This window comes from Martes martes (genome assembly GCF_963455335.1).
Source record: "Martes martes genome assembly, chromosome: 14".
Taxonomy (NCBI): domain Eukaryota; kingdom Metazoa; phylum Chordata; class Mammalia; order Carnivora; family Mustelidae; genus Martes; species Martes martes.
In genome coordinates, this window is record NC_137902.1 from 19,374,300 (window position 1) to 19,393,057 (window position 18,758).

The window sequence follows — 18,758 nt, forward strand, 5'->3', positions numbered from 1 at the left end:
TCCACACACACAGCAGTCCCTTCTTATCTGCAGTTTCACTTTCCATGGTTTCAATTACCCACAGTCAACTGCAGTCAATAAGCACGTGATCCTCTCCTGAGGTAGAGTCAGAAGGTCAAGAGAAGCCTAACACTATGTCACAATGCCCTGTCATTCACCTCACTTCATCTCGTCGCACAGGTATTTTATCATCTTACGTCCTCGCAAGAGGGGGTGAGTGCAGTGCAAGAAGATATTTTGAGAGACAACAGTCAGGTAACTTTTATTATTGTGTATTGCTTGTTTTTTAAAGACTTTATTTGAGAGAGACAACATGCATACAGGTGCCAATGGATAGAGCAGAGGGAGAGAGGGAGGGAGAGGGGTAGGGAGAGGAGAGACAAAGAATCTCAAGCAGACTCCACATGGAGCTGAGCATGGAGCCCAGTATGGTGCTCTATCTCATGACCTTGATATCATGACCTGAGCCAAAACCAAGAGTCAGATGCTTATCCAATTGAGCCACCCAGGTGCCCCTATTATGGTATATTGTTACAGTTGTTCTATTTTATTATTTATTACTTTTAATCTCTTACTGTGCCTAATTTATAAATTAAACTTTTGTCATAGGTATGTCATAGATAGGAAAAAATTGTATATATAGGGTTTGGTACTATTTGCAGTTTCAGGAACCCACTGGGAGCCTTGGAACATATGCTCCCCCCACAATGTAGATGAGGGGAGACTACTGTGTGTGTATATACACAGAAGGCCATCTATATACATATATATACACATATGTTCATACACACACCCATATGAATTTTATGAAATTTCATACAATTTTTTTGGCTGAACCATTTAAAGATAAATTACAGATGTATGCTACTTTATCCCTAAATACCTGAGCAGGTCATTCTTCTAAGCAACCTAAGTAAATTTTACACTCAATAAAGTTAACAATAATACAATACCATCTAACACCCAGTCCATATTCAAATTTTCTAAAGTATCCTCAAAATTTCTTTTATAGCTTTTTCAAACTAAGACCCAATCAAGATTTACCCATTGCATTTATTGTTATGTCTTTTGGTCTTTTGTCTCGTGATCTAGAAGTACCTCACTGTGTGTGTGTGTGTGTGTGTGTGTGTGTGTGTGTAAGTGTGTGTGGTGGGAAGGGGAAGAGGGAGAAGGAGAATCTTTTTTTTTTTTAAAGATTTATTTGACAGACAGAGATCACACGTAGGCAGAGAGAGATAGAGAGAGGAAGAAGCAGGCTCCCTGATAAGCAGAAAGCCCGATGCAGGGCTCGATCCCAGGACCCTGGGATCATGACCTGAGCCGAAGGCAGAGGCTTTAACCCACTGAGCCACCCAGGCGCCCCAAGAGGGAGAATCTTAAGCAGCCTCCCAGCTAGCGTAGAGCCTGACACAGGACTCCATCTCACAACCTCAGATCATGACCTGAGCCAAAATCAATAGTCAGAAGCTTAACAAACTGAGCCACCCAAGCATCCTTCCCCCACTCTTTTTAACGACACTGACCTTTTGAAGAATTTAGGCATTTTCTTATAGAATGTTTCATATTCTGGATCAGAATCTTCCCTCAGGGTCATTTTCTCTGTTCCTCTATCTCTAGTTCCTATAGACAGAAATTTGGATCAAAAGGCTTGATTATATTTAGGTTAAGCATTTTGGGCAGAGTTCTTTCATTGGGGATTCTGTTGCATCAAATCAAAAGGCCTATAAAGTCAGGTTGTTCACCATTAGCGGTGCTAAGTGTGATCACTAGGTTAATTACTTTATAATTAAGTAAAATCTGTGGGGTGATACCGTCACACTGCAAAACATCCCCTTTTCCCTACTTCCTTTGAAAGACAGGTTCTAGCATCTATTGATGATCTTTGCCTCAATTATTAGGGACTGCACAGATTTTTCTAATTGTATTATTCCATCTGTAGGTACTGGCTGGCATTCTCCTACAAAGAAAAAAAAACCCCTTCCCTCAATTAAAAATATAAAATCCTGTGACACAAAGAGGCTATACGAATGCCAGGAAAGAACCTTCTTTAGGGAGGTTGGGGTATGTTGCTGGACCCCTAAGAAGGGGTAAAGGGATAAAAGGGGTAAAGACTTAGGAACTTTAAAAATGTATTCAATGCTTTGCTCATTTATCATAGTCATTATTCTGTTTAGCCCAGCTTGACTCACATTTGGCCAGAGGAGTCAAACTTGATTCTGTGACCCTTCACTTGATCCTATAGTTTTGGGGTACTTCCTTGCTTTCTGGCAAGGTGTTCTAGGCTCACCTTTGTACTTTTGTATTTTCTGGGCCTGAGACCTGAAAACAACCATTTCTCCAAGAAATGCAGTTTCTTTTGTGGAGAAAGGAATCTAGATATCAAGATATGGGGACCCTCCATTGGGAGAAATTATATATATTCTTCTAAGAAATATACACAAAAACAACTCTAATTCAAATTTAACAAGAGGCCTTCCCCCTAAACCTTCTTTTATTTTATATTTTTCATTTCTTTTCTCTTAGATTTCTAACATGTATTATTCACTTTATAGGAGACCTAAAAAGTTTCAAAGTTGCATTGCCAATAGTACTATTAGAATAAATCTGTGACATCTGAGATTTTTTGTTGTTGTTGTTCTTTTTGCCCTCAGAGTATATCCCACTAAGAATACACATAAGATTATTATTAAACACCATTTTCAAATATGTCTAAAGAACTTTGAATGACTGCCATTTCTGATCCCTGTAAAGTCTTAGGTTATAATCTTTTTCAAACTGAAGGAATCCTGCTTTCTCTTTTTGGTGGTATGTTTTCAGTTCTTTAGTGGTACATGTAAAACACAGGAATAGCTGAAAATGCACATCCTAAGATAAGCAAGGCAGTGTAAATATAAGTGGACAAGCCAGAATTGCTATGACTGATGAGCACCTGCACTGGACAGCATCCATTTAAGGGTGTTTTTCTGTCACCTTTAAATGAATGATGACACCCAAGAATCACCTCAGGGTATATTTCCAATTCACTGTGTGCAAAAACACTCAATAAGTACAAAAAGCCAGTAGCTTGCCCTGCAGCAACTCTCCATGCAAACATTCAAAACACCTATTATGACTAAAGAGGGCAAAGGTACAAGCAGTTATTATGATGATATACACATCTCTAATTCATCATCTTAGGCATTTGTCAAGATTGCAAAAAATGTGGGCAAATCTGGTCCTACTTTTAGTCAGAAAGGAAGGCAATAAAAGCTAAACTAAATAAAGAATGTAATCCCTTGGAGCTCCTGGGTGGCTTCATCATTTGAGCGACTGGCTCTTGATTTTGGCTCAAGTCATGGTCTCAGGGTCTTGGGATCAAGCCCTGAGTCAGGTCCCACACTCAGTGGAGTCGCTTGTCCCTCTCCCTCTGCTCTTCCCTCCCTGCCCCACCTCTACACACATTCTCACTCTCTCTTAAATAAATAAATCTTTTTAAAAAATAAAACGCAATCTGTCATTTAACCAATAAATTGTTGCATACTCTTGTACTCTGCAGTGGGCTGGCACATTTCCAAAGGCATCTGCTATATTTTAATTTTCTTTAGTAATGAAAGACAATAGCTGTATATTCTAATGACAATTAGGAGTCTCCAAATGTTATTTACCTACTAGGTTTCAATAAAATAAATACCAGATTTAAAAACTAGAGGTTTTAGATACTGCTCTTTTTGAAGAATAAGCATGATCAAATTTGAATGAGAACATTTTAAGAAAAATTAGACACTGAGTAGATTTTCACACTTCAGTGAAGGTGGTAAGTCTGAACATTTATTTGAAGTATCACTCTTAAAGATTTTTTTTTATTTATTTGACAGACAGAGATCACAAGTAGGCAGAGAGGCAGGCAGAGAGAGAGGAGGAAGCAGGCTCCCTGCCCAGCAGAGAGCCCGATGTGGGGCTCGATCCCAGGACCCCGGGATCATGACCCGAGCCGAAGGCAGAGGCTTTTTAACCCACTGAGCCACCCAGGCACCCCCAAAGTATCGCTCTTAATCAAAGTTTATACTTGCTCCAATTTTGTCTCTAATAGCTATTGAACCACTGTGAAATTAAATGAGTACATGTAAAGCGCTTAGAATGTCGTCTGGTATATACAACTGTTATTTCTTTATGAGAATTAAAATTAAAACTATATTGTTTTTCCCCACCAAATACAATCTATGTTGTACAGAGGAGTTAGAGATTAAAAGTAATCCTGAAAACAAAAGCTATCAAGATGATATAGAAATCCATACATGAGCTTATAGTAAATATTTCCCTATCTCTCTGTCTGGAGGTGGTTCATTAAGAGTTCTCCTATTTGAGGGGTGCCTGGCTGGCTGTCAGAAGAGCACGCAATTCTTGATCTCAGGGTTGTGAGTTCAGCCCCACACTCGGTGTAAAGATTACTTAAATAAATAAACAAAAAGAGTTCCCTTAATTGAAAGATTTTTACACAACTGCAAAATATACCTTATATTCAAGGAAGATCTTCCTGGCATTAGTTCTTTAAATACACAATTAGAATAAGTGCAGTTACATTTTGAACAAATTTCTACTATGTTAAGGAAGCACATCCCTTCTGGTCTGTTTTGCCTCTTAATTCTAGCTACACACTGCTGCCCTCTGCAGCATTTCAGTTCTTTCAAATTGCCACCCCAATTATCACAAACCTAATCTAGTTTCCATCTCTATAGGTTATCTGACTCAATGAGAGGGACATGCCTGTGTATTTAGAGAAGGGAAGGTCCCTTCAAAAAAGCAAGAGGGCATCAGAGCAAGATGTCACAGTCCAAAAGAGCCCATCTGAAAGGAGGGCCTTCTTAGGGGTCCAGCAACATACCCCAACAAAGAAGGTTCTTTCCTGGCATTCGTATAGCCTCTTTGTGTCACAGGATTTTATATTTTTAATTGGAAAAAATGATATACGTATGGAAAAATTTAGAAAGGGGAAACAGAGAAAAATATAACCAGTGAAAACATTTGGCTTCTATTCCAAATCTCTAGATAGGTTTATGCATCTGCCCAGAGAGTATATATTATTACAAACATACATTTCTTTTTAAACATAAAGTATTCACATCACTCTGCTTATCACTCAAGACAAAATAACCTGGAGATGGTTCCCCATCAGGCGAGATTAACCTATGTAATTTACTTTATTAAAACCAAGCAGGGTCTAACAAAATAGAATTTTAGATAAATCAACCTTCGCTCCAACAGGTTCTGCCACAATTTAATTACCTTTTTATTGCTACTAAGTCTTCTCTTACTATATAAAGCGATGGCTCTAAAACTTGAGCAGATATTGGTATCACCTGCGGCGCGTGTTAAAACAGGCTGCTGAGCCACCTCGAGTTTCTGATTCAGGAGGTCTGGAGTGGGGGCTGACAATCTGCACTTGTAATAAATTACCACGCGATGGTGATGCAGGGGTTGCGGGAACCACATTTTGGGAACCAATCACTAGTATGCTCGCTGCTTTAAACTCCGTTCCTCCCACCTCCCAGCACCGCTAATCTTAGAAAGAAAACGCGGTTACTCCGCTGGGAACTTCACGAAGGGCGAAACAACACCCATTCCTAAAGAACTCAAGGACTCTGCACTCACAGCTGAAATCGGGATAAAACAAACCTACATCCGGCGCCTGGCGCAACCTAGCTACGCCATTTCCTCTCTATGAAGGTCCGCCCACTCCGCGTCCCTAACGCAAGGGTGGGACGCGCCGAGAACGCTAGGAATCACGTGGGTAGGGCGACGTCTCGCGAGGCTTTTAACCTCTCGCGAGATTTGACCCGCTTCTGTCTTTTCCTCCTTCCAGTGCCCGGCTTTCTTCCCCTCCCCCCCATCGCCGGCCAAGTTCTCCCATTTCGGACAGAGTCGCCTTGTTGTTACCGCGGAGATTTTTCCCACTTCAGCTGCTGCCGCTGTTGCCGCCGCTACTACTGGGCTCATTTGCCCCGACCCCTTCCTGTCGCCCTGCCCCCAGCCCCACACAAGGTAACGAAGCCGGCGAGGGCGAGAGCAGGGCCTCGCCGGGCCTCGGCCTCTCCCTAGTTGAAGCCGAGGCCTGAGGCCGAGGAGCCGGCCGTGTTGGAGAGGCCTGGGCGCCGGCAAGAGTCTTAGGGGCCTGGCCTCTTCTGCCACCCAGAGCTGGGCCCCGAGTGGCCCCAAAGGGGGCCAGGACCTCCGTACGGTGGCGACGACCGGGGCTAACCCGGGAAACCGGTCGGGTGGGGTAGGGATGGGGAGGCCTCTTGAGGAAGCCTCAGCGGTTCCCTGCGGAGCGCGTTTGGGAGTGTGAGGCTCCGGCGCTGCTGGGGTCCGCTCCGTTTGTTTTCCGTTTCTCTGGAGCTTGTGTTTGAATTTCGAGGTCTGGTTGTGGCGGGCTTTGAGGTGTTGGGTGCCTGGCTTACTCTAGCCCCTTTGGAGCCCTTCCAAATTCCGGGCTGTGGTTGGACGGGAATTGTAAGACAGAGAAGGATCCTCGGAAACCCCGCGTGTTGTCTTTACAAACCGAGAAAGGATTCTTGTATCTTATTTTCCGGAAAAGAATGAGCCAGATTGGGTGAAAGGCACGCTCCTTAGAATGCCTAAACGGGATAGTGTTTGTGCCGTTTTCTTAATGAAGACGCGGAATCGGCAATGTTTAAGTGACCCGGTGAAACATTTTTGCTCTGGAGAAGAGCTTCTGAACACACTTACCAATTAATAGTTCATGTAGAGAGTATTATCTATGTAGTTAATCCAAAAGCCATTTATGTTTTGTTTTGGAAGTCTGCTTTAGGGCTTAGAAATATTTTCTTCTTATATCTCGACTTTTCCAACAGATTAGTGCTTTTTAAAAAATTTTCCCGGCAAAGATGTAACAACCTTGTTAACTGAACCAAATACAGTGTCTTCCCTGTTACAGGAGTTTAAAGAAGATTAGAAATTCTCCTTTTTCCTTTTGCCTTAGCTCTTGTCCGATAAATTCCACACAGAAACAAAAACAAGTTTATAATCTGCGGAATCCATCCTCTTGAAGCTTGGATTTGACTCACAGCTTTCCTCAGAACTAAGTGAAGGTAATGGTAATAAGTTAAGCTGCAGCAGTGAATTATATTAAGGAGTTGGGAGCAAAACTGGTAAGGATTAAGTCAGGCAGACAGGGAAATTATTTTTTTATGGTGTTTTTGGTTGTTTTCCTGGTCTTACCCTTTTTATTTTCCCCCAGATGTCAGAGGATCTAGCAAAGCAGCTGGCAAGCTACAAAGCTCAACTCCAGCAAGTTGAAGCTGCATTGTCCGGAAACGGAGAAAATGAAGATTTGCTAAAATTAAAGAAAGATTTACAAGTAAGTATAAGAGGACACTAATAGTTACATTGCTTGGAAAAAGTACTTCTCTATTTTTCAAATGATTTATTGCTTAGAATCCAAAGCAACATTTGGAGGGGAGTGATTCTTCTCCTTTCCTCCCATGTGTGTGCATGTGTATGTGCACATGCATGTGTATGTGCACATGGCGCATGGCTCGCAGTGGTAGGTTTGCTTCCTCAGTTGTATGCATCAGAATGAGTAAAGCATTGTTCTTATGTAAATCTTGTATGTTCATACAATTTTTAAAAATATGTGAATTAAGTCTCTGTCAAACCTAGAGAAGAGGTACATATAAAATTACAGTGGAGAGTGCTTTTATTTTTAAAGATCTGGCAAAGGAAATCTGAGAAGTAGCTAAAAGAAAATACATGGAATTAAATGTTACCTATACTGGTATTAGAAAAAACAAATGTAGAAGCATTTTATAAATGATAAAAACAATGAGAAAAATATAACCTGATTAAGAGTCTTTTTTTAATGTCACAAGGTTCTTTGAAAATCAGAGAGAGAGAGAATGTGTGTGTGTGTGTGTGTTTCAAAGCTAGCAGGTAAACACCTTGTATTAAAAACACATAAAGATACCTAAAAAGATACTTGTTTTCTGCATAAATGTTACATAATATTTGAATTTAAGGCTAGATTTTACATTGTAGTTGTTGACCTTGTTGGAGTTAAATTGAATGGATGTGGAAAGATCTTAGTTTTGTTTGTCATGGGAAAGTTCAGTAGGTATGAAACTTGCCTTTTTAAAACCTGCACTTGGGATTTCAAAACAAGCATAAAACCATATAGTACATATCTGTTGCTTCTCAGAACACGAGGTAGATTAATAAAAATACTGTATATCTACACATATGTATCACTTCATTTTAATAAATTTGAGAACTTAAAATTTTGAACCTGATTTTTTGAAAGTTTTAAAATGTGTTTTGATTTGGTGATTTTTCTTTACTGATTCAGTACAAAACTAGAATCATCTTTATCTAAATCCTTTCCCTCCCTTTATCATCCTCTTGCCCAATAAAATTAATATTTTAGAGTTATTAGAACTGCAAATAAATGAGGCATTTGAAATGGGATCCAGATACAGGACTTTGAAAGAGTTTATCTGGGCATAATTAAAATGAGTTGAGTATTTTCAAGTTCAAATTGTGGAATTAGGATAAACTTGCCTAAAATTGCAATAGTATGTAATTTTTGAAAACACAGAAAACCAGGACCCCTCTTCAGTATGTAGAAGTCAGGCCAGTGAATTTGAGAGTGCTAGCCAATACTAAAAAGATGTTTGGGGAGCAATTTCTCCCACTCCCAGGCCAATTTTCTGTTTACCTCAAAGAGAAATTCTGGCATGCATCTTCTTCTACTAGCTTAAAAGCAGTCCTTTTTTTCTTTGAAGAAAATAAAACATTGTTGGTATTATGTATATTGCTTCCTGGGCAGTTGAACGAAGGATATGTATGGAACTGGTAGAGGGGAACTTGGGAGTGGAGGTTGAAACATTGTGAGGGTTTTTTTTTTTTTTTTAATATTTCTAGAATAAACTGTCAAGAGTCTAGGCAGAATTGCCTTACTGTGACATGATCTTTAGTGGAAGTATTGTAGGGAAAGAGACTCTAGTGGTAGGCATTGTAGTAAGCACATAAATGTCCTTCTTAGGGTTCAGTTAATAATGACCTGGTGGTCATTGACTGTGAAGTATCATCTTTTCTACAACCATTTAGAACAGCACTGTCCAGTAGAACTTCGTGTTGTGATGAAAATGTTTTATATCTACTGTGTTGTACTGTAGCTAGTAGGGACTACTGAATATTTGAAATATGGCTGGGGTAGCCGAAGAACTGAATTTTTAATTTTTTTAAGTAGTCATTTGTGACTACCATATTGGATAGCATAGATTTAGAAGCTAAGTTCTGAAACTTCAGATAATAATACAGAATGTTTTTCCTGACCAATCTTGATCACGGTTTCTTTTCCTCTTATTTCGACATGAAAACAAATTTTTCATGTCTGTTTGCTAGATACAGGTCTATTTTGAACTGAAAATTACTCAAAGATAGAAGGCATCATTAAAGATTAGATAACGTTTTGAAAAGTGTTTGGATATCTGCTTCCGTCTACTGATTGTTGTCTCCATTGATTACAGTTACAGCTTCTGTTTTACCATGGATTTTTAAAAAATATTTTTCCGTTTTATCTTTTCTCTGTTTTCTGGGATATATACCTCATGCCTTTGATATTTAATTCTGCCTTTTATATTTGCTGAATACTTGTTCAGACTGATAACTGAGTTTGTGGCCTCCTTTGTTTTGTGTTCCTTTAGTGGAATGTCTTTGCCCTGGTTACGAATTTGTTTGCCCTTTCATTTACAACAAAATGCTTTTCTGCATTTTTTCAGTGACTTCATTTTGCCAGTAAGGCGTCTATGTTTATTTTTTTATGTACTGTCTTACATATAGAATAAAGTTAACACAGCAGGCAGCACATTAATTGATTGAAGTCCTAATTGCCTTTTTTCACTTAAAAAAGTGGATATAGTAAGATCTAGGCTAGCTACCTGACTAGCTCCCCAGGCAGTCTGTGATAATCACAAAAATAGTCAATTTATTAGGCTGTTTTGCTGAATAAACTGGTTCTAAAGGAGGCAGGGGTCAAGTCACTTGTCTCATATATTACAGTGGCTCTCTGCATCCCCGAAACGCCTTCCTTCAGTAAGCAGAGTGCTTGAGTGCACCCTTTGACCTGCTGATATGTAGATCACAACATCTGATGCTTCCTGGAATTGCCGATTACTGTAACTGCTGCCCATCTGTCGATGAAGGAGCAGTTTCAGAACTCAGACTTGGGGGAGGAAAAGTAATTAATGGTATGTACCTTTAAGAACCCCCTCATACATAAAATAGTTTCTCTAATACTTTGGTCCGTATGCACATGTAAAGAAAACATTGAGAAGGGTCTTCATAGTTTGTTGGGAGGGGTTTGTGAAACATGGCAAAATGAAAGGACTATTAGAGATAAATGCTGTCGTTTTTTTTTAAAGTGTCACTTCAGTGCAGGGCTCTGAAAATTGTAACATGCACAGCTTTTCAGGACCCTTTGGTGAAAATGTATTTCCTTATGAAAATAAAATGGCAAGATGCTCTATACTTAAAAAAAAAAAAAAAAAGATGCTCTATGCTAAGAGAGGTAGAGTTTTAAATCTGAGACCTACAAATATAGAAATCATGTTTGTGCTTTAGTTAAATGTTTAATGATAGGGTTTATATGGGCTCTTGAGTCAGGCTTACTAGATTATATTCTTGGCCCTAATAGTGGTTGACTAAAAACAAGACTGGATAATTTACTCTCCTTCTTTGTATAGTACGTGATCTATTTATGTGGAAGTTCTTTGCTTTATTGCAAAGGATTGTCTAATAAAAAGATATTTAAATGGCTCTTTGGCACCTAATAAAATCTCATTAAAGATACTACTCTACTGAGTTTTTAACTCAAATCTGAGTTAGTTTAGTTTTTTAGTTTTTTAATTCACACAAATGGCCTTTCTCCCAAGGGCTTATTAATATTCCTTTTTTTTTTTTTTTTTTGAAGGCTCAAATACTAGTTTTTCAAAAATAGCCATGAAGATCTAGAATCATTAGGAGAAAGCTAATATGTAATTTCTTGGCTACTAAGCCAAAACTACTATTATAAAACTTCAATGGGAGCAATAAGAAACTCAGTATAGAGTTTAACTTTGCTACATTTTCTCCCAAAACACAGTGTGATGTATTAAGGTATTTTATATGCAGCTGTGGGGGCAGGTATGCAAGTTTTTAAAATAAATCAGATATGGAGCTGCATGACATAGGTCTTCATCAGAGTAAAATACAGTAGATAGGTAGCACAGTCTTACCAATTCATGCTTTTAAAGTTTTTTAACCAACCCTACCAAACACCCTTGAACGAAGCCAGTAAGTATAAGCCTGAAATAGAAAAAGTACTTGCCACACAGGAAGGTATTGCCTACCTGTGTGTTACATTTATTTTATTTTTCCCTTCTAAATGAAGCTGTGCTAATGTGCTTTATAGAATATTTTAAATCTAACCTGGTAATTTACTTATGTAGATGGGGGGCTAAGTTTTACAATTAATGAATAGGAAGACTACTGGCTTTTTATATGTGCCTATAGAATTTTAGTAGAAATATATATGAGCAGGAACACTTTTATTACTAATAAGGCTGCTTAAAGAGGTTTGAGTTTTGTTTTGGTTTGTTTTTTTGGACGGGGTGGGGAAAATGTTGGCTAGAGAGTTAATACTAATGCCCTGTAAAACAGTCCAGGTGCATGAAATATATGTGACAAGATAGGAGAAAAAAGTGATCTTGAGCCTAGTTTAGTCCTTCATAATTGACTATTTCTCATATTCAATCTATGTAGCTAAAATAGGCACTTAGAAATACTACATGGTAGGGGTGCCTTGATGGCTCAGTCAGGAGAGCAGGTGACTCCTGATATCAGAGCTGGGAGTTCAAGCCCCGCATTGGGTGGGGCTTTTTTCTCTTGAAAAAAGAAATAATGCATGGTATAAGCCCAGGTCTACCCTTTTTTGTTAGTATTTGAGGTTAATAAGTTGAAAGGCAACTGTATGGGTTTAAATCCTAGTTCCACCACTATATAAAATATTGTATCTTAGTTTCTCTGTGAGGATAATCATAGTACCTACATCATAGTATTGTTAATGAATTACAAATAAAAATGTTTAGTGTACTTAATAAATGGTATATGGTGTGAGAGCTATTGTCATCAAAAACTGAAAACCTGCTGAAAGTATGTGATAAGTGAATTATAAAAATAATATTACGGTTTTTGTTTTTTCTTTTTAGGAAGTTATAGAACTAACCAAAGACCTTCTGTCAACCCAACCTTCTGAAACTCTTGCAAGTTCAGACAGTTTTGCTTCTACTCAGCCCACTCATTCATGGAAAGTAGGAGACAAGTGTATGGCAATCTGGAGTGAAGATGGACAGTAAGTGTAGAAAAAAACTCTAACTATAACATGAAATAATAAAACACAATGGTAAGAAGTTTTTATTCAGTTTGAACTACGCTGTTTAATCTTCTATGTAGCCAATATGATTTGTAGAGCCAATTTGATTCTTGGATGGTTACCACTAATACAGTTTAGTTTTTAGCTTTAGATTACATTTTGGGGCAGTTGAAGGGCTTGGATCCTAGACGAGAGAAAAATCAAAGCAGAGGAAAATGAATGGATAGCTTAAATAATCTTAATTTTTTCCTCAAATTGAAAATTTAGTGAATGGTTGGCGATCTTAGACTTAGGTGAAACATATACACTTAAATTATTCATATAAAAATATCTTTTCTCAAAGAGACCAACTAAAGCACATTTAAAAGACCTCTAAGGACTTTCTTAACAATATTTTGATTAGGATCCCTTTTTTTCATAGTAGATGGCTAATTCCAACCACTCTTTTATATTACCTTTACTAATGAGCCAACTGATGACAGACGTTCCGTTTAAGACACAATAATAGTTGAAGCACTACAGTGTAAGTCTTATAGGCTGAGTACTAAACCTTTACTCACCTGCTTACAGTCATGATATCTTTACAGGTGTTACGAAGCGGAGATCGAGGAGATAGATGAAGAAAACGGCACTGCTGCAATCACCTTTGCTGGCTATGGCAATGCTGAAGTGACCCCACTGTTGAACCTCAAGCCTGTAGAAGAAGGAAGGAAGGCAAAGGAGGACAGTGGCAACAAACCCATGTCAAAGTAAGTGGTTTTGACTTTAGCAGTTTAAGTATAGTCTTCCCCACTTTGATAGTTGAGGTAGAATCCATGCAGGCTAGGTTAAGGTAAAAAGGTTATAATACTCTTGGGGCACCTGGGTGGCTCAGTGGGTTAAAGCCTCTGCTTTCGGCTCAGGTCATGATCCCAGGGTCCTAGGATCAAGCCCCACATTGGGCTTCCTGCTCAGAGGGGAGTCTGCTTCTTCTCCCCCTGCTTGTCCTCTTTGTGTCTCTGTCAAATAAATAAATCTTAAAAAAAAAAAAAACTTTTCAGAAAACTTATAAAAAAGAAAACAAGATTAGAACATGGAAAGAACAGAAACAAATTCCTTGGGTAACACTTGGGGCTTAAAAGTGGGTGGTTTGACAAGAGAGGAGGTTAGAGAGGTCAAGGCCAGATTATGAGGAGCTTGACAGCCACTGATGAATTTCAAATAGAGGAGATATCATGTGATCATAGTTGAGCTTTCAAATAATCACTGACGGGCAGAGGGAAGGCAGCTACTGATGTGATCCTGGTGTGAGGTAATGTGGCATGAACCCAGGGAGCAGCGGTAGGGGGAGAGAAGTGTATGGTTTGAATGGTATTTAAGAGGTAGAATTAACAATATTACGGTTATCTTACACGTATTTGCCCCAATTTTCTCTTTTTCGGATTTGTCACAAGTTTTTAAAACTTAAGTTGCTACTTAAATATATTTGAACTTGGAAAAAATTATACTACCTGAGTATCCTAATGAAAATATCGGATTGTAGAACATTGTAACATCTTTATTTTTTTTAGTCTTTGACATCAGTGTAAAAAAAAAAACAAGCCACACTTAGCTTCATAGTGGTGATTATATGATACAGAGGCATCTAGATCATATTGCCTCTTTTTTAAAGACCTCATTCTTCATCCTTTTGGTGAGAAAGTCAGTATGTAAATTATTGAAAGTTAGCAGAAATTACTGAGAGAGCTTTAGGCTCTGATCCTATATAGAGGAGTGTTTTTTAAAAACCCCAGTTTTTGTTTTTAAGAATTTTAAGCTGTGATTTCCCTTTATTCTCCTGTGCTTCTCCTGTCGAGGTGAAATAGAGATAAATTTTTTTTTTAATTTTTAAAGATTTTACTTATTTGAGAGGGAGAGAATGATGGAGAGAGAGCACAAGCAGGGGGAACGGCAGGCTGAGAGGGAGGGAGGGAGAAGCAGACTCCCTGCTAAGCAGGGAGCCCAATGCAGGACTCCCATCAGTCCTGGGATCATGACCTGAGCCACCTAGGCACCTCTGCATCTCTTTTCTAAGTGCAGCATATTAAACTTGCTTACTGTCCATTTAGAAATGGATAAAGGTTTAGACAGCTATTAATGTTAAAATTCATTTCTAAATGTACTTGACAAAAGCAGTGTAAACATCAAAAAGTCATAGTTTAAATATATGATTTGAGGGGATGCCTGGGTGGCTCAGTCAGTTGAGCAACTGACTCTTGATTTTGGCTCAGGTCATGATCTTGGGGTCCTGGGATCAAATCCCAAGTCAGGCTCCGCACACTCAGCGCAGTCTGCTTCTCTCTCTCCCTTGGCTCCTCCCCCCAACTTGCACACGCTCACTTCCTTTCTCTCTGTAAATAAATAAAATATTTAAAAAATGTATTTGAGTAGGTAGTAGATTACAGATATGGTTTGAAAGCGTCCAGGGATACTGTGTATTTCAAATAACATTTCTTAGTAGTACTGGGTGATTGGTGGTGTTGGTGTTAGTGCTTCTGTTCATGTAATGTGTAAGTTTATTATGGATATTTTTGTTTTTTTTTTGTTTTTTGTACTGCTAAATATCTCTAAGGAAATCATCTGTTAAATCTTAACATTAACTGTTACATCCACACAGAAAAGAAATGATTGCCCAGCAGCGTGAATATAAAAAGAAGAAAGCTTTGAAAAAAGCACAGAGAATAAAAGAACTTGAGCAGGAAAGAGAGGACCAGAAGGTTAAATGGCAACAGTTCAACAACAGAGCCTATTCTAAAAACAAAAAAGGCCAGGTTAGTATATCCTTTCATTGTTCTTCATAAATTTGAAAAGTGTAATTGTCATTAAAATAACTTTAAAATGAAAAAGGAGATACATAGGTTTAAAAAAATACATAACTGGATCTTGAATTCAAAATCCTCTTTAATCTTCTGTTTGGCTTGTTGCACAGTATCTCCATTAGCCACTGTCTCTCTGCAGAGAAACACTATGAATGAGAGAGTTTATATCAGAAATTACAAAAGATCTAGATTGTTTACTCTTCTATAAACTAAAGTTTGAGAAACTGTTTGCTACCTTACATACCACTTAGAGGGAGTATGATGAACCCTACCTGCTGTGTTAACGTGCTTATATGCTGGGCATCACTGGTAGATTTTATTTAAAAGAGCACTCCAATTCCCTTTATGTGTACTGTACTTCTTAAGTGTATTCTGGAAATGTTTTCCCCCCAAAATTAATCAGAATGGTTTCTGTTTCATTTCCACTAGGTAAAAAGGAGTATTTTTGCTTCACCTGAGAGTGTAACCGGAAAAGTTGGAGTAGGAACTTGTGGAATTGCTGATAAACCTATGACACAATATCAAGATACCTCTAAATACAATGTCAGGCATTTGATGCCTCAATAATCAGAAAAACTGTTGGATTTCATCTCTGCAGGGCTTTACATTTACCTTTTTATCCTTATATTTTTCTAAAGGTAAATTATTTGTTAGATGAGTAAGGAAGATACCATTGTCGTCCTTGTTTGACTTCAATAGAATGAAACTTGAAGAAATTGCATTTGATAACTGCTATTCATTAACTTTTCGTTACTACTACCAGTTTCCTCCAAGTTTGTTGAATAAAGCAACTTTTCTAGATAGATGCTGCATAAATACAGCACTTAGATGAATTGTTGATTTTCCAAATATCAGGCCCTTACTTAATGGATGGTGTGTACTTTTTGTAAAGTCCTAACTTGGAATTTTCAGATGCTTTGAACTTGCCACATACTGTAGTAATTCACTGGAACAGCAAGGCAAAATACCAACCTAAAGAGATCTTTTTTTTTCCCTTCAACTTTGAACCTAGTTGTTGCTAATGAGGCCTAAAAATAGGTTAATTTGATTAAAATGTCAAACTTTGTTTTGAGGTTTTTCTTCAGTAATTTGTTTCCTAAGCATATTAGGCTATCTCTAAAATTGATCCAGCTCTTAAAATTTTTTCATTGAGTTTTAATTTCATGTAAGAACCATGTTTAGGACCAGCTTCCTTTCCTAAGGGTTTTTTTTGTTGTTGTTTTCTGTTTTTGTTTTTGGTTTCTTTTTCCTCCTTCTTCGTCGTCTTTTTTTTTTTTTTTTTTAATGTTTACGCTTTTCCTGTGTTGATCTTTCCCTTATGGTAGTGGTACCATATTTTGGATGTGTAATGTTTATATAAGAAAACAAAAAGCTGATGTATAGCCCTGTATACAGTGTAGATACTATTTTTGTAAAAAAAAAAAAAAAAAAACCACCCAAGGCTAAATTAATGAACAAGAGTACTGAATGTTTCATCATTAAGAATTTATTGTATTTCTTGTGCATTAATCTCACCAGAATTTCCCTGTATATTATGTTCATGTAGAGGAGTTTGTAATTTTTGTTAACTAGATCAAGTTGTCAGCATTTGTTGGTATAAGTGAACATCACAGTATCCTGAGTTGAGTTTAAGCCAAATATATGCATAGTAAAGTGTCTTCCTATTAATGGAAGATGGTGATTTTTAGGGTGTGTGTTAATTTCAGTTTTTGTATGTTTAACTTTTATTAAATAAAGTGTTTTTTAAAATCTCCAGGGTGTGTTACGAGAAGGGTGGTGAAGTCCTAGCTGGCAGCATTGATATAGTGATTAAGCTTCAGTATTCTTGCTTGCATTCATCATTTCCGCAGGCGAGAGTACTGAGTATGTGACAAAGATTTCAGTAAATCCTTGTGTACTTCCATTAGACATGAGAAGTTGGATCCTAAAGGACAAACCATTTTTATCTTAAGGGCTTGTACTGTGTATAGAGGTGTTTGTACATTTTTAGTTAAAGGAAAAAATAAAAACTTCAAGACTTTAAAATTTTGGCAAATTGAAACTTAGGGAGTACAGTGTTGAGAAGTAGAATTCTTTACCTTGTCCCTTCACCTCCCTCCCAGCCCAGGAGGATCAGTTTTCCTTCCTGTAATTTATGGCCACAGGGTAGAGCATGTAGGACAGAATGAAAGGTGAAGTTTCTTTTAAATACAAGGCACAAATTAGAGCAGTAGAGGGCTACTTAGCTTGAAGAACTCCTAAAAATATACTGTTCTTGTTACCAGTGTAACAAATCTCCTAATAATGCTATCTTTGAAGGATTGCAAGGGATCCCTTTAAATTCAAGAGCACATGGAAAGAAATTTGGTACGATGTTTGACTACACAGAATGAGTTTTTGTGAGATCACCTTGGTACATTTGTTGGTATAGTAATTTACCTGTTATTTGTATAGGCAAGACTCTTGTGTTAAGACTTGTATCTCCTTTGACCCAAGGGCCTTCCTTTCTGCACATTAGTTTTCCTATGGGGCTTTGTAGGAGAGAGAAAAGGAATAATGACCATACTATATAAAACATTAAAAAAAAAAAAAAGTATAGCATGAGATCCCTAGTCTCTGTGTCAAAAGATGTAGATGTAGCCCTTTGAAAAGTGCTTAGTGTCAAGATAATGATCATGTTTCTGGACTCAACTAAAAGGATCCCTGGGGGGATGGAGCACCTATCTCCTAGTGTGAGGCTTTCATGAGAAGCATGATGCCAGTGATATTTTACAAGGGAAGGTGGCTAAGTTCAATACTCTAAAACCAAATATGACACTTTGTGATATATAGAACACTCTGTTAAAAAATTTAATGTAGTTTCCCCATCAAAAAGGGAGTCTTGAAACTCTGAAACTCAGAATGAGTTCCTGACATGAGTCATATACAGCCCCCAAGTAGCTATGGTTGCATGGATCTTCTCAAAACTTGACATTTGACTTTGTTATTGATCATTTCAAGAAAGAACAGGCCTCATACACCCCCCCATTAATAAATTTTAGTAATAATAAATTTAGTATCACAGACAACAAATGCTTTTTTAATTAACATGTAGAAAGACCATATTGGAAGAGCAAGGACTCCGGAGCCAGACTGCTGTTAGAATCCTGGCCCCTCACTTTCACCTGTTTGCCTAACTCTTCTTTGTCTTAGCTTTCTTAGCTGTAGAATAAACATACCAGTTTCATTAGGTTGTAAAGATGAGTGAGTTAATTAGTAAAGTGCTTATTAGAATACCTGAAATGGTAAACATGGTAGACGTGTTTGCTATTTACTGTGCAAGTGGTAATGGTGACTGTTGTTTTTCCTTAACAATGACAGTTCACATCGTAATGGATAACAACGTCCATTGTTTATAATTTGAAGCCCATAATTATAAATGTATTCCTGAACTCTGTCAAATTACCTGAGTGATTAAATTCAGTACGTGCTAGAAGTTTAAATTTTTGTATTAGACTATTTTAGGGCATGTCTCTGATGGGAAAGGAGTACAGGTTATA

At 37.8% G+C, this 18,758-nt stretch overlaps 1 protein-coding gene and 1 long non-coding RNA gene across 4 annotated transcripts in view; one reads left to right on the forward strand and one right to left on the reverse strand.

The window, feature by feature from the left end:
• LOC308355092 overlaps nt 1–5,626 on the reverse strand; it is a 45,204-nt gene extending 39,578 nt beyond the window's left edge. Inside the window, exons 1-2 of the long non-coding RNA XR_013967925.1 lie at nt 5,263–5,626; nt 1,524–1,620 (exon numbers count right to left, since the gene is read on the reverse strand). This is a non-coding gene — a long non-coding RNA (uncharacterized lncRNA). The remainder of the gene's footprint in view (nt 1–1,523; nt 1,621–5,262) is intronic.
• A 183-nt stretch (nt 5,627–5,809) lies between these two features.
• On the forward strand, nt 5,810–16,993 carry SMNDC1 (survival motor neuron domain containing 1). Of its 3 annotated transcripts, none has more exons than XM_080822767.1 (7): nt 5,821–6,018; nt 7,235–7,354; nt 10,054–10,241; nt 12,240–12,382; nt 12,991–13,152; nt 15,039–15,192; nt 15,670–16,993. In XM_080822767.1, the coding sequence occupies exons 3-7, from the start codon at nt 10,239–10,241 to the stop codon at nt 15,805–15,807; spliced, it is 600 nt and encodes a 199-aa protein (XP_080678893.1). In that variant the 5' UTR covers nt 5,821–6,018; nt 7,235–7,354; nt 10,054–10,238; the 3' UTR covers nt 15,808–16,993. The 3 variants fall into 3 exon arrangements, with proteins under 3 accessions (XP_080678891.1, XP_080678893.1, XP_080678892.1); XM_080822766.1 differs by lacking the exon at nt 10,054–10,241 and adding an exon at nt 6,977–7,085 and having other exon boundaries at nt 5,888–6,018; XM_080822765.1 differs by lacking the exon at nt 10,054–10,241 and having other exon boundaries at nt 5,810–6,018.
• Nucleotides 16,994–18,758: the final 1,765 nt, after the last annotated feature.

What these genes read in the sequence shown, in the direction of transcription:
- SMNDC1 (XM_080822765.1), top strand. Translation starts at nt 7,235, where the DNA reads ATGTCAGAGGATCTAGCAAAGCAGCTGGCAAGCTACAAAGCTCAACTC. An exon ending in ATCTGGAGTGAAGATGGACA is followed by an intron (nt 12,383 to 12,990) that starts GTAAGTGTAGAA and finishes ATATCTTTACAG; the next exon opens with GTGTTACGAAGCGGAGATCG. An exon ending in CTAAAAACAAAAAAGGCCAG is followed by an intron (nt 15,193 to 15,669) that starts GTTAGTATATCC and finishes CATTTCCACTAG; the next exon opens with GTAAAAAGGAGTATTTTTGC.